Source organism: Nicotiana tomentosiformis, chromosome 1, assembly GCF_000390325.3.
Source record: "Nicotiana tomentosiformis chromosome 1, ASM39032v3, whole genome shotgun sequence".
In the NCBI taxonomy this organism is placed as follows: Eukaryota; Viridiplantae; Streptophyta; class Magnoliopsida; order Solanales; family Solanaceae; genus Nicotiana; species Nicotiana tomentosiformis.
Genome location: NC_090812.1, coordinates 27,707,372 through 27,719,504, shown reverse-complemented (window position 1 = coordinate 27,719,504; position 12,133 = coordinate 27,707,372). Strand labels below are relative to the sequence as shown.

The window sequence follows — 12,133 nt, the reverse complement described above, 5'->3', positions numbered from 1 at the left end:
GGAGAAGGTGTAAGGTATTCTCCGAGTCCCATGGTTCTAGCACGGTCGCTTTATTGACTACAACTTGGCTTGAATTAATTTTAGATAAACTATAATTTATTGGTTTCTATGTTTTATCTATCCGCTTTTAATATTTATGGAATTTGTTTGAACAAGTCGCGATATCGCGCGCTCGTTTATTTTTGTACATATTGCGAACCGCATCACGGGAACCGTACTCATAGCCTGATTTATTTACGCGCCTAAAGCAAACTACGATGTTCTTCCTCATAGCTCACACACACAAAAGTCATCTGTAAAACATAAGCCAATGGGAAATGAAGTTATTTATCAAGTTAACCCATTATTTTTCCACTTTTGGACTTCCTAATTAAAATAATGCATTTTATGCAACATGTTTATGCACTTCTGTCTCTCACGCACTTGAATTGTTAAGGGGGAAGATAACAAATCTGCAAATATATATATCTAATTTGTTATAGTGAGAATGATATGATACAGTATGACAACTAGAACTACAAAAGCATATCAAATTGGTGTGTGGTTGCAGTTAAGCGGGAATTTTAGTCACGTACAAACTTGTAACAATATCGATAGGCACATTTACACAAGATCTACTTTAGTGGCCAGCCATAGAAATCTGATCAATCCCTCTTAACAACTCAATATCAATGATCCAATAACACCAAAACAATTGATAAACAAGATAAAATCACACGTGAAAGCATGCTAACAGAGAATATGGGATCCATCAACAACATTCATCAAGCTATTATAATAAGATGAGATAAGAACAAAAAATAGCCTTTTATAGATGCGTCTGAGCTTCGATTCCTTGACAACTTTTGAAGCTCAAATACCAACAAAACTGCGTACAAGACCTCAACAGAAACTCGACCAAATCGTCGGAAACTCGAAGCCGACTTCGGAAACTCACTAAACTCCGGTGACTTTACACGACTGAAATGGAGCTTAAACTGCAGCTCTTTCAGTGATGTAAGAAGCTGATTTTTGGACTGCTTTAGTGGAGGTTTTGTTACGTTTTTTGGACTGTTTTGGGGACTGTTCACGAGGGAAAAGAGCTGGCCGGAGATGGTAAAAATCCGGCGAAATGCCGGCGATAGTGAGCTAGCAGAGAATGATTTTTTATGGCTTCGAACAGACTGGTTTTTAGGAGTGGAATAGAGCTTAACTAATGAGATGCTCTAATGGCTGCTTTGTGTACTACTTTGGAGCCACGTTAATGGAGTAATGAAAAGGGACCCGTGAACTCCATTTTTTGTGAGCTTTCGCTGAACTCTATTTTCGTGTGTTCAACCAGCTCCCTTTTTTCTCGTTTCTTTCTGTTCTCTTTTCTATTTATGTGAGTGTGGCTATTTTTTTTTAGTGTGTGAAAGATCTCATGACTCAAAGGATCTCTTGGGGAAATTAAGGAAATTGGGGTGCTTCCTTTTCTTTTTGAAGACAGCAACGACTCCCCTTTCTTTTCTGGTTGGTTCCCTCTTTTGTGTGTTGTGTGTGTGTTTTATAACTGAAAATGGGGTATGGGGTTTGTGATAGGAGACAAGCATGGGGAAAAAGGAGTGGGGAACAATGGAGAGAGTAGGGAGCAAAGTGTGGGGGGACAAGCATGGGGGACAAGCATGGGGGACAAATGAAAGTGGAGTGGGGACATGCCTGGGAAGATGGGAGTGTGAAATATTCAAGCACGGTAAAAAATTAGGTGCTCACACTATCTACTATAAACAACAAAAATTAAAATATTTATATTTCTACAGATTCATCACCGACCACATGACTTGTTTCTCCTTCTGGGAATGCAAAGTAATCAGCTACATCCACATGTATGAAGTCTAAATTATCTTCAGAAATAAAATTTGCTTTAATATTTTTCTCTGTCTTCTTCAGGGAGGCTTGATACAACTCAACCAGGTGCTTTGGCGTACGACATGTACGTGACTAGTGCCCTTTTCCTTCACATCTATAGCATGCATTTTCTGCCTTTGCTACTTGCACCGCTTCATGCTTTTGTTCCTTTTTTTTTCACTGCTGGTGGTGATGAGGGTTCTTTGGTGTATTATTATTACTGTGATTAGAGTTTCTTTCCCGACCACGATCATGACCATGACTGGGGCCACGTCCTCTTCCACGCTTAGCTTAGTGGAAGTTCGTCTCATTCACTTCAGGGAATGGACAAGAACCAGTAGGTCGGCTTTCATGGTTTTTCATTAATAGCCCATTATGTTGCTCAGCTACAAGAAGATGTGAGATAAGTTCAGAATACTTTTTGAATCCCATCTCTCGATATTGCTGCTTCAGGAGCATATTCGAGACATGAAAAGTGGTAAAAGTTTTCTCCAACATATCATGATTAGTAATATTATCACCACATAATTTCAATTGGAAAATAATTCTGAACATAGTAGAATTATACTCACCGATAGATTTAAAATCTTGTAGCCTTAGATGAGTTCAATCATAACGTGCCTGTGGAAGAACGACCATCTTCAGGTGGTCATATCTATCTTTCAAATTATTCCATAGTATGACTGGATCTTTAATAGTGAGATATTCCATTTTCAATCCTTCATCAAGGTGACAGTGTAGGAATATCACTGCTTTGGCACGGTCTTGGTTTGATGCTTGATTTTTGTCCTTGATGGTGTCTGCCAGACCCATTGCATCAAGATGAATTTCAGCATCGAGCACCCAAGACATGTACCTTTTGCCCGATATATCCAGGGTTACAAATTCAAGTTTAGAAAGATTTAACATTATTTAGAAAAAGAAAGTTCGTACCTTTGATACTTTCAAAGTATTTGCTCGAGATGGCAGAGTCTCGTGCTGATAACGTGTTATAAAATAAAGACTATTAAGTAAAGACAAGTATAGAGAGGAACTGATATATTATTCAAATTTCAAACTTATATTCATAATGAACTGGAATCTCCTCTATTTATAGAAGAAAGCAAGCTGCCTTTACAAGCTGTTGTGTAAGCTGCTTCTGCAAGCTGCTGTGTAAGCTACTACTGTACCGGATATAGATAATCTTCTACTAGGGGTAATGTTTATCCGTAATGGAGTACCGATATGATAAGTTCATTGTACCAGATATAGATAATCTTCTACCGGGTGTGATGTTTATCCATAACGGGGTACCGAAAGGATAAACTCATTGTACCAGATATAGATAATCTTCTATCGGGTGTGATGTTTATCCATAATGGAGTACCGAAAGGATAAACTTATTGTACTAGATATAGATAATCTTCTATTGGGGTGATATTTATCCATAATGGGGTACTGAAAGGATAAGCTTATTGTACCAAATATGGATAATCTTCTACCGGAGGTTATGTTTATCCATGATGGGGTACTAAAAAGATAAGCTCATTGCACCAGATATTGATAATCTTCTACTGGGGGTGATGTTTATTAATAACGGGGTACCGAAAGGATAAGGTTCTTGAGGAGACTTATTTTGAATAGAGTACTAAATAGATAAACATATTTACGACAAAGTCTCGTATAGATAAGCTTCTTCAGGAAGCTTATTTACAACGAAATACTAAATGAATATCCATAATATAATATATTTATAACAAAACTTAATTATTGGTTACTTTTACGTAACTTAACTGTACTACTATTATGTCATTTTGGTTGATTTTTGTATTAGCTAGGTTAAAAGTTAGGAAATTTGTTCACAAAACGACGTCGTACCTATGAAACTGAAAATTTCTTTCTGGTAAAACCCTAGTTAAACCCTCTATGCTTCACTCACTGCAACTTAAGAGTACCAGAAAAATGGTGAGCAGAGCTACCTGTTTGAGGCTTCTTCGATCAACGACGACATGTCGCCGATCGTTCTCTACAGAAATGGAGATGGTAGCGGAGACGGCGACGGTATCAACGTCGGCCATCACTCAAAACAACCGAAGAAACGCCGGTCGCCGGAGATTGTCGGACCTTATGAACAGAGCAGACCCGCTTAAAACCAACTTCAAAGATGCTCTAAATAAATTGCATAACGAAGGGAAACCGTTAAGAAAGGTAGAGATTATTGACTGCCTCAGCCATCTCCGTAGAAGCAATAGGTTTGATCTTGCCCTTCAGGTATCTATTTTTCTTCTACTCATTTATCTATGTTTTTTTTTTGGTTATTATTCAAGCGAGCACACTACAGAAATGCTTATATAACTTGTTTTAGATGACAAGTTTCAAATGTGTGTGCACATTTAAATACTGCCACATAAATTGGGACAGAAGGAGTAGTATTATCGATTATATTATTAGTTCACTTTTGCATGGTAGCTGATTGGACTCTGCATCTCATGATAAAGTTCACATTTTCCCATGGAAATGCTAGTATTTGGTGGTGGTGAAAAATGTTTTTTAAAAAAATATTTATTATTAAATATTGATAATAATGTCAGCAAATTGGATAGTGTTTTGCTGAAACTTTTGTGTATTAAAGATTGGTAATAATGTCCCAAGTGTTGTTTGGAGCAAGTGATATGAAGTAAGACAAAAGAGCTGGGAAAGTTGTAAATAAAAATGACTTCCCCCATAAGCGAGAAAAGTCAACTAAATCCTTTTAATTTTCTTCTAACCACTCACAATTGAGAGTACGTGCATAAATGGAGCAACTTAGTTAGTGAGGATTCATATAGTCGATCCCAACATGTTTAAGACTTAATTGAAAAAAAAATTGGTCGGGTTTTACTTGAACATTTAACACTTATAATTTGGATGCTTTTCTTATTTTCACTGCTTTTATTTGTTTGAGATTTGTGCTTTCCTGAGCCGAGGGTCTATTGGAAATAACCTCTCTATTCTCACAAGGTAGGGGTAAGGTCTGCGTATACACTACCTTCTCCAGACCCCACAATGCGTAATATTACTGGGTATGTTGTTGCTGCTGTTGTTGTTATTTGTTTGAGATTCAGAGTGGAAACACATGACCCTTTTACTGCTTTTATCAAACATTTATTACATTTGCAATTAGTGAAATCTCGAATAAATATGCTTATTGGCTTATTGCCTTCCAAAAATATGAATACAATTGATATATTACAATGATCGTTCTTATAAGCTATATGGTTTAAGCTATTATCCTTTTATCATTTGGTGTCTCGATCTTGACCAGTTAACCGTGAATGCCTGTGCTTACATTGGGCAAACAGTTACACGAATCACAGCAGAAGATTTGTTTGGCCGGTGTTAGTCCGATTTCTGAGACTTTGTCTGCTATATATATATATATATATATATATATATATATATCTATATCCCAGTGAATTCTGCAATTCAAATTATTCTTGTTTCATAAATGGTCTTATCTGGGTTTATCTCCTTTTCTTTCCCCTTAAATTACATAAGCTGCTACTTCCATCTTGGACAAGCTGTTATATCATTAAACTTCTAAATGCAGCTGTCTAAATGGATGGAAATCAGCAAAATTACGATCAGCGATGCCGATCGTGCAATACGGATAGACCTTCTGGCCAAGACAGAAGGCACAGATTCAGCCGAAAAGTATTTTGACAGCCTGCAAGAATCTGAAAAAACTAGTAAAACCTATGGAGCACTTCTCTGGTGTTATTGCAGGAAGAAAATGCTGGATAAGGGTTTGAAGCTTTTTGAGAAGATGAAAGAGCTCAATTTTGCATCTACCTTAAATTATAACAATGTCATATCTCTTTATTTAAGCAATGGCCAGCCTGAAAAAGTCCCTCCACTGGTTCAAGAAATGGAGCAGAGAAATATTGCAGCTGATTTGTATACCTATAATCAGTTGATGACCAGCTATGTTTCGGTAAAGGATATAGTATCAGTTGAGGATGTTCTTGAAAATATGGAAAACAATCAGGTAAAGTTGGACTGGTTCACGTATGGAAACCTAGCTGGCATGTATATCAATACCGGCGACCTTGATAAGGCGAATGGTATTCTTCAAAAGATGGAGAAATTAGAAGATATAAATGACCGTGAGGCATTCCACACCCTAATCACGTTGTATCAGAAAACATCTAATTCGTCAGGAGTCAATCGTGCATGGGAATCATTGAAGTCGGTTGTTCCAACTCCCAGTAAGGTGAGCTATCTCATTGTGCTTGTAGCGTTATCCAAAGTAGGGGATTTGGAAAACCTTGAGAAGTGTTTTAGAGAATGGGACTCAGGCTGTAGACATGAAATCAGAATTTCTAATGTGATGATAGAGTCCTATCTCAAGAGAAATATGATTGAAGAAGCAAATTCGGTTTATGAGAATGTGTTGAAACAAGGTGTTGAACCCAACTTAAGAACTTTTGGTGCATTCACAAATTACTTTATAAAAAATACTCAGATAGATTTGGCTCTGAAGTATTTGGAGATGGGTGCCAGCAAGGCAAATCCTGAGAAACGTTGTTGGTTCCCTGTGGATGAAACCATCAAGATGTTTCTAGCATACTTCGAGGATAATAGTGACCCTGTCAGAGTTAAGCAATTCTGCGAGATTATGAAGAAGATTAATCGTCTCGATTCCACTGTATATGACTCTCTTCTAAGCAAAAACTATGCAGCCTCTGAAGTGGAATTATGAACACCTTAATGGTTGAGAGGAAGGCATGAGAGGCTAAGCTCGAAGTTTCTCAACCCAGTACCAAGTTGTATGGAATCTCACAATCTCGCTCTACATTTGCATCGATCCATATAGCTATTTTTCATGCTCTTTACGCTTATCATTATATGCATTGAAGAATGATGTTGATTAACCAAGAGAGTTATGTCAGCTCACTGATATTCCTGCCCATTTTCAGTGCAAAAAACAGTTACCATTTAAGTGAGATGAGATCACAGAGCAGCTCATTGAAAAATTAGTTGTATTCCATCTTATCTATTCCAGTTTTCTGTATCCTCTATAGATTTGATAGCTCAAAGTTATTTTTTTTTTAGTCTTCAACTTTGTATTATCTGGAAAAGGAGTGTATAAATAACTTGTCACAGTTAGGCGTGAAATTCTGGATCATCTATTAATTGTTCTTGAATTATGTGGAACAGGGGATTGATTTTTTCAAATCATGGCCTTACTTCAGCAAGATGAGAAGTGAATGGAGCTCATTCATGTTTCTTATCCTTGTTTTCTTACGAGAAATACTACGTGGATCTTGAATTTGTTTATCATTATGAGAAGTATAGTCTAGATATTGATTCCTACCCCGAGAAAGATCGTTACTCGCATGCTTAACAGAATGCAAAAGCACAGAATTTTCACTGTGGGAAAGCAGAAACGAGATTGCGGTGCCTAATGATATCAGCGAAAGTAATATCGCGCTTTGCGCATGTCTAAGTCTAGAAGTGGCATCTCGGAAGCTCCAATAAACGTTCAGCCATTTCTTTTAGCCTATTTGTTAATGATTGTTCTTCCTGTTATAGCTTATAAGAATGCTTCTTTCTTATAGACTCTGAATTTTGTATCGCATTCACATCAATCCTGAGTTTGTGTCTACTAGCTACATGCTTACCGTTGAATTCTGCATCATTTGGAAATTCTGGATTATCACTGACTTTGTTGGACGTTGCATCTTGGCAACAAGATCTGCTTATGTCCTCTAAATTTTCCCTGGGTTTTGCATTTGAGTCTTGCAACAATCTGGGTTGCTGTGGCTCTTTTAGGGATGGCAATGGGGCGTGTCGGGTGTCGGGTTTTGTTTGATGCGGGTGCGGGGCCAGTTAAAACAGTTTTTAAAAAAATTAAGCGGGGCGGGTAGCGGGTTTAATGTGGGTTCAATGCGGGTTGGCTTTAAAAAGGATAGTTTATATCTTCCAAATTGTTGTTCCCACAGTTTTAACCAAATCAGAACAAAACTTTGGTCACGAAAACTTTACATTGTTATTTCAAAGATTGAAACCTGGAATAGCTCTAATCCATTCTGTTTCAAATTTGTGAATACTAATGAATTTGCTACATCCTTCACGATTTTCTGATGGGAGATAAATTGAAAAATGAAAAAATTTGTTGCAGAGAATTACTATATAAAAATAAAATAATCCCAATTTAAGTTAATTAAGAATAAATTAGATTTTATTTCGTCTTTGATTTTAACTAGAAAAATTAACTTAGTGTTGAGTTTAAAATTGAAAACTAGGAATTAATGAAAAAAAAAAACGTCAGTTAGTTTATTATCAGAATCTGTGAAATCTTAAATATGGTTACTATACCAAATTATACACTAATCATTTTTCAGTCACGAGACTACCCACTCAAGTGTTCATTTCTACTGAACTATCAATCTAAACTTCTAATAGTATAAAATGTCAAACTAGTTTATTTTAGAAAAAAAAAAAAACATAAGTGGGGCGGGTCAGGGCAGTTTGAAAACAGAAAAAAATGACTATGCAGGGCGGGGCGGGTTGAAACTTTTGTGGGTTTTGCCAAACCCGCCCTGCCCCGCCCCGCTGCCATCCCTACTGCGGTAAAAGGATGTCCGTCTGTTGATGGCTAGCTCGTGCACGCAAATATTGGACTCTTTCTGTAATCAGATGACTTGCTAGATACTTCATCCAAGGGGACTTAAATTCTTTGTGGACTTAATGGTTACATCTACAAAGAGATTACTAAGAGTTTCTAACACTATCAAGTCATTTAAAAGATAACTACAAGCAGGGGATATATGTAACATAGTTCATCCGAACCAAGTATTTTTTTGTGAAATATAGATTTATATATGAAATCTACTAAAATTTAAAATATTAAATTTGAATCCATAATGTTAAAAGTAGAAAGAGTTCAATACTAAGAATCTTACGGGACAAATTTATTAATTTGAAACATAGAAGCCATTCATCTTTGACTATAGGTAATTTCCATAACGAGTATAATTAGTAACTTGGAAATTAGGTAGCAAACTACTAAAACAGGTTAAAATTCAGTGTGTAAGTTAAATTCTTTTGTAATGCAGGCCCAAGGGTAAAGCTGTTAAAGCAGCTGCTTTAGGCCCCTTATTTTTTTGGGCCCCCAAATTATTCTAATAACTCTATATGTTATTTTGTTTTAAAAATAATATTTAGTGTTTTAAATTAGAAAGTACAATTTTTCATAGTTGAAAAAAATTGAACCGTTGAGCATAAATTGAGAAAAGGAATAGTCTTTTTGGGAATCAGTCTCTAAACCATAAATTAAGAACGAATTCAATTATTCATAATTCAAAAAAAAGATTGAAACTTTAATATAATCCCAAAAAGAGCCCTTGATAAATTTTAACGAACAATAAATTAAAAGTCCTAAATTAGAAAGTATGCCCCAGGAGAGATTAAATGGATTAGATATTTTAGAATTTCAAAAACAAAATATTAGAAGAAAACAATTATAACAATTATTAATAACTTTGCACATAAAAAAGCTAGAAAAATAAACTTCAAATGAATATATATATATATATATATATATATATATATATATATATATATATATATATATATATATATATATATATATATATATATGAAGTTCTTTTTTATTTTCTAGCAAAAAGGTTAAGGCCTCAAATTAAATTTTTCTTTAGGCCACCATATTTATTGAAGCGTCCCTATTCTTTTGTATCTTCTTCAATCAAGTATTTGGTTGTCTTTCTCCAACAACCTTCTCTTGAATGCATCATTTAATTGACATTGCACTTTTGGTTTGTTGATTAAGCTTCCAGAAGGAATCCACGCTTTATTGGGTTTTCAACATTAAGGTTTAACAAGGTTTGGGTAGTTAATTTGGTTCAATGTCACTGGTAATTAATCTGGCATATTTACATATTCCTTATTAAAACACTAGACAGCTTATTATATCTTTTATATTTATAAAAAAAGGACTCGGACAAATGGACAACTTATCAGGGTGATTGAGATCTTGGGCATTTGTTGCTTACTGATGACTACAAAATGACTAGGGGTTTATTTCTGTTGCATTTAAAACTAATACTCCTAGTACAACTTGGAATGCTTGATCAATCAATGGATATTTTCACGGGCAAGTTATATATTTGGCCGATCAACCAAAAATAATTATATTTTTTTGGCTAGTCAAATATATAAGATATATACTAATTATGTATACAACATATATATATATATATATATATATATATATATATATATATATATAAATATATATATTTTGCCAACTATTAATTTTTAGATTGACAATACAATATAGTTTTTCCTATTTTCATTCGTTTACATTCTATACTTGGAGATATTGGGTAGCCTAATGCTTTTCAGTTTGTTGTGGAATTGTGTTACAATCAAATACAACCAAAAGAATCTTTTTTGCTGTTAAAGTCTCATATTAGATAATGATAATTTGAGTAATGCTAGTGAGATTAGGAGTCCAATAGCTAATCTGTTCTCTATATAAAATCTTGATATAATTGTCTTTATGTTTTGTGGACAACATTTCTACTTTACTTTCAATTTCAATAATGCTAGTGAGATTAGGAGTCCAATAGCTAATCTGTTCTCTATATAAAATCTTGATATAATTGTCTTTATGTTTTGTGGACAACATTTCTACTTTACTTTCAATTTCAAGCTTAAAATGCTTAATGCAAGGCCATACATGTAGGTACGCTTTACCGCGTCAGTGTGTTTATCCAACGCTAATCTAAATTAATCGGACAGTAAGTACTAGAATTCGGATATCAGATGGCGGTAAAAAAAAGAAGAATTAACCCAACAATGAGGGTAGGTAGTCCTCATCGGACCAAACCGCCGACAACTTATATGCTATTGTGGTAAAGGTTTATTTCCAAAATTAGAGAGGGTGATGCATGCTTCTTCCACTTAATCATTGCTGATATTTTAGTAGGTAAGGATAATTGACATTGTTAAATGACACACACAAAAATGAATCATTCGTGGGTTGGATGCATTGTTTCATTGGCTTGGAATATTTTAATTCACATTTGGATTTGGATCTATTACAGATCTAGTCAATTTTTATACTTTGTATTATTCTTTGTCCTTTGCTACACGATGTTCTCCTGAAAAAAAATGAAATTTCAAAGATATTCTGCTATCCGTCTAAGCCAGGATTTATTTATGCGACTATTGAAATTTCAAATTTCTAAGGTATTCTTCTCTATATGCTTCTTCGTTTATCTTCTCTTCCCATTCTTGGATTTGCAGAATTGTTAATTATTGCTTCTATTTAAATTTTTATACGTGTGTTCTTTTCTTTCTGGATATGTATTATATATTATTTGTCTTGCTACCTGATGCTCTCCTGAAAAAAATGGAATATTTCAACTATTCTGTGAGGATTTGTTTTGTCCAGCAAGTTATGTTCTAATGGCTTTTACAGTTCCATTTTAACTTTAAACTGATCTTTAGAACTGTTGTTAGTTAATTAAATTCCCCTTTAGAGCTGTTACTAAGCTTAGTACGTGTAGATTCAGCATTCTCTCGTCGAAAGTTACTTTTGTTAGTATTCCGTATTCAAAACCACAAAAATCAGAAGACAAGTTTAAGAAAACAAAATAGGAAAATTTCGAGCCCATAATTTTTTTGTGTCCTTAAAAAATTTAATCCCCTCACAGTTGCCCAAGGTTTCGGATTAATTCCCCCAGAATAAAATAGAATAATTATTTTATGATTGCGACACTTCAAATCACAGAATTTCGATGAACTCAAATGGCGGAGCAAATCACACAAAATGCTTACGTTTTGTTTTAAAAATCAATACAGAATGCAAAAGAGAGAGGGGAGAGTTTTTTAGATTCGGTGGTGAAAAATAAGACTAATTAAGCCTTTCTATTTTATAGCCAACAAAGTTGAGTCTCAACAAGTGCAAAGGTGCCTGTTCGTTTGATAAGGTGTCTATTCGGCAGAAAGTATTTGAATCCGCTAGCCATCCAATAAGACAACGGGCGGATTGGTATCGGATTAACGGTTATCGGCTAAATCAAATAAATTTTTTTTGAAGAATCATTCGATCAATACCAAACGGTTTCAAATCAATATCAAAATTTTAATACCATCTAAAATCTAACAATATTTTTGAATTGAAGAGTCTTCTTCCAAGTTCCAATCTAGTTCATATTCAAGAGTCAAGACTACTCATACACGTATGAATCAATCAAACTTTAATTAACATTCGTTC

General features: G+C 34.8%; 1 protein-coding gene across 1 annotated transcript; it reads left to right on the top strand.

Moving 5' to 3' along the window:
* The first annotated feature begins 3,758 nt into the window (after positions 1–3,758).
* LOC104118622 (pentatricopeptide repeat-containing protein At1g02370, mitochondrial-like) lies at positions 3,759–7,138 on the top strand. The gene is made up of 2 exons (XM_009629898.4): positions 3,759–4,116; positions 5,435–7,138. The coding sequence occupies exons 1-2, from the start codon at positions 3,772–3,774 to the stop codon at positions 6,584–6,586; spliced, it is 1,497 nt and encodes a 498-aa protein (XP_009628193.1). The 5' UTR covers positions 3,759–3,771; the 3' UTR covers positions 6,587–7,138.
* Positions 7,139–12,133: the final 4,995 nt, after the last annotated feature.

Bases quoted from the DNA above. Each gene is read 5' to 3' on its own strand.
- LOC104118622 (XM_009629898.4), top strand. From the start codon at position 3,772: ATGCTTCACTCACTGCAACTTAAGAGTACCAGAAAAATGGTGAGCAGA. The intron at 4,117-5,434 runs GTATCTATTTTT...TTCTAAATGCAG, and splicing joins GGTTTGATCTTGCCCTTCAG to CTGTCTAAATGGATGGAAAT.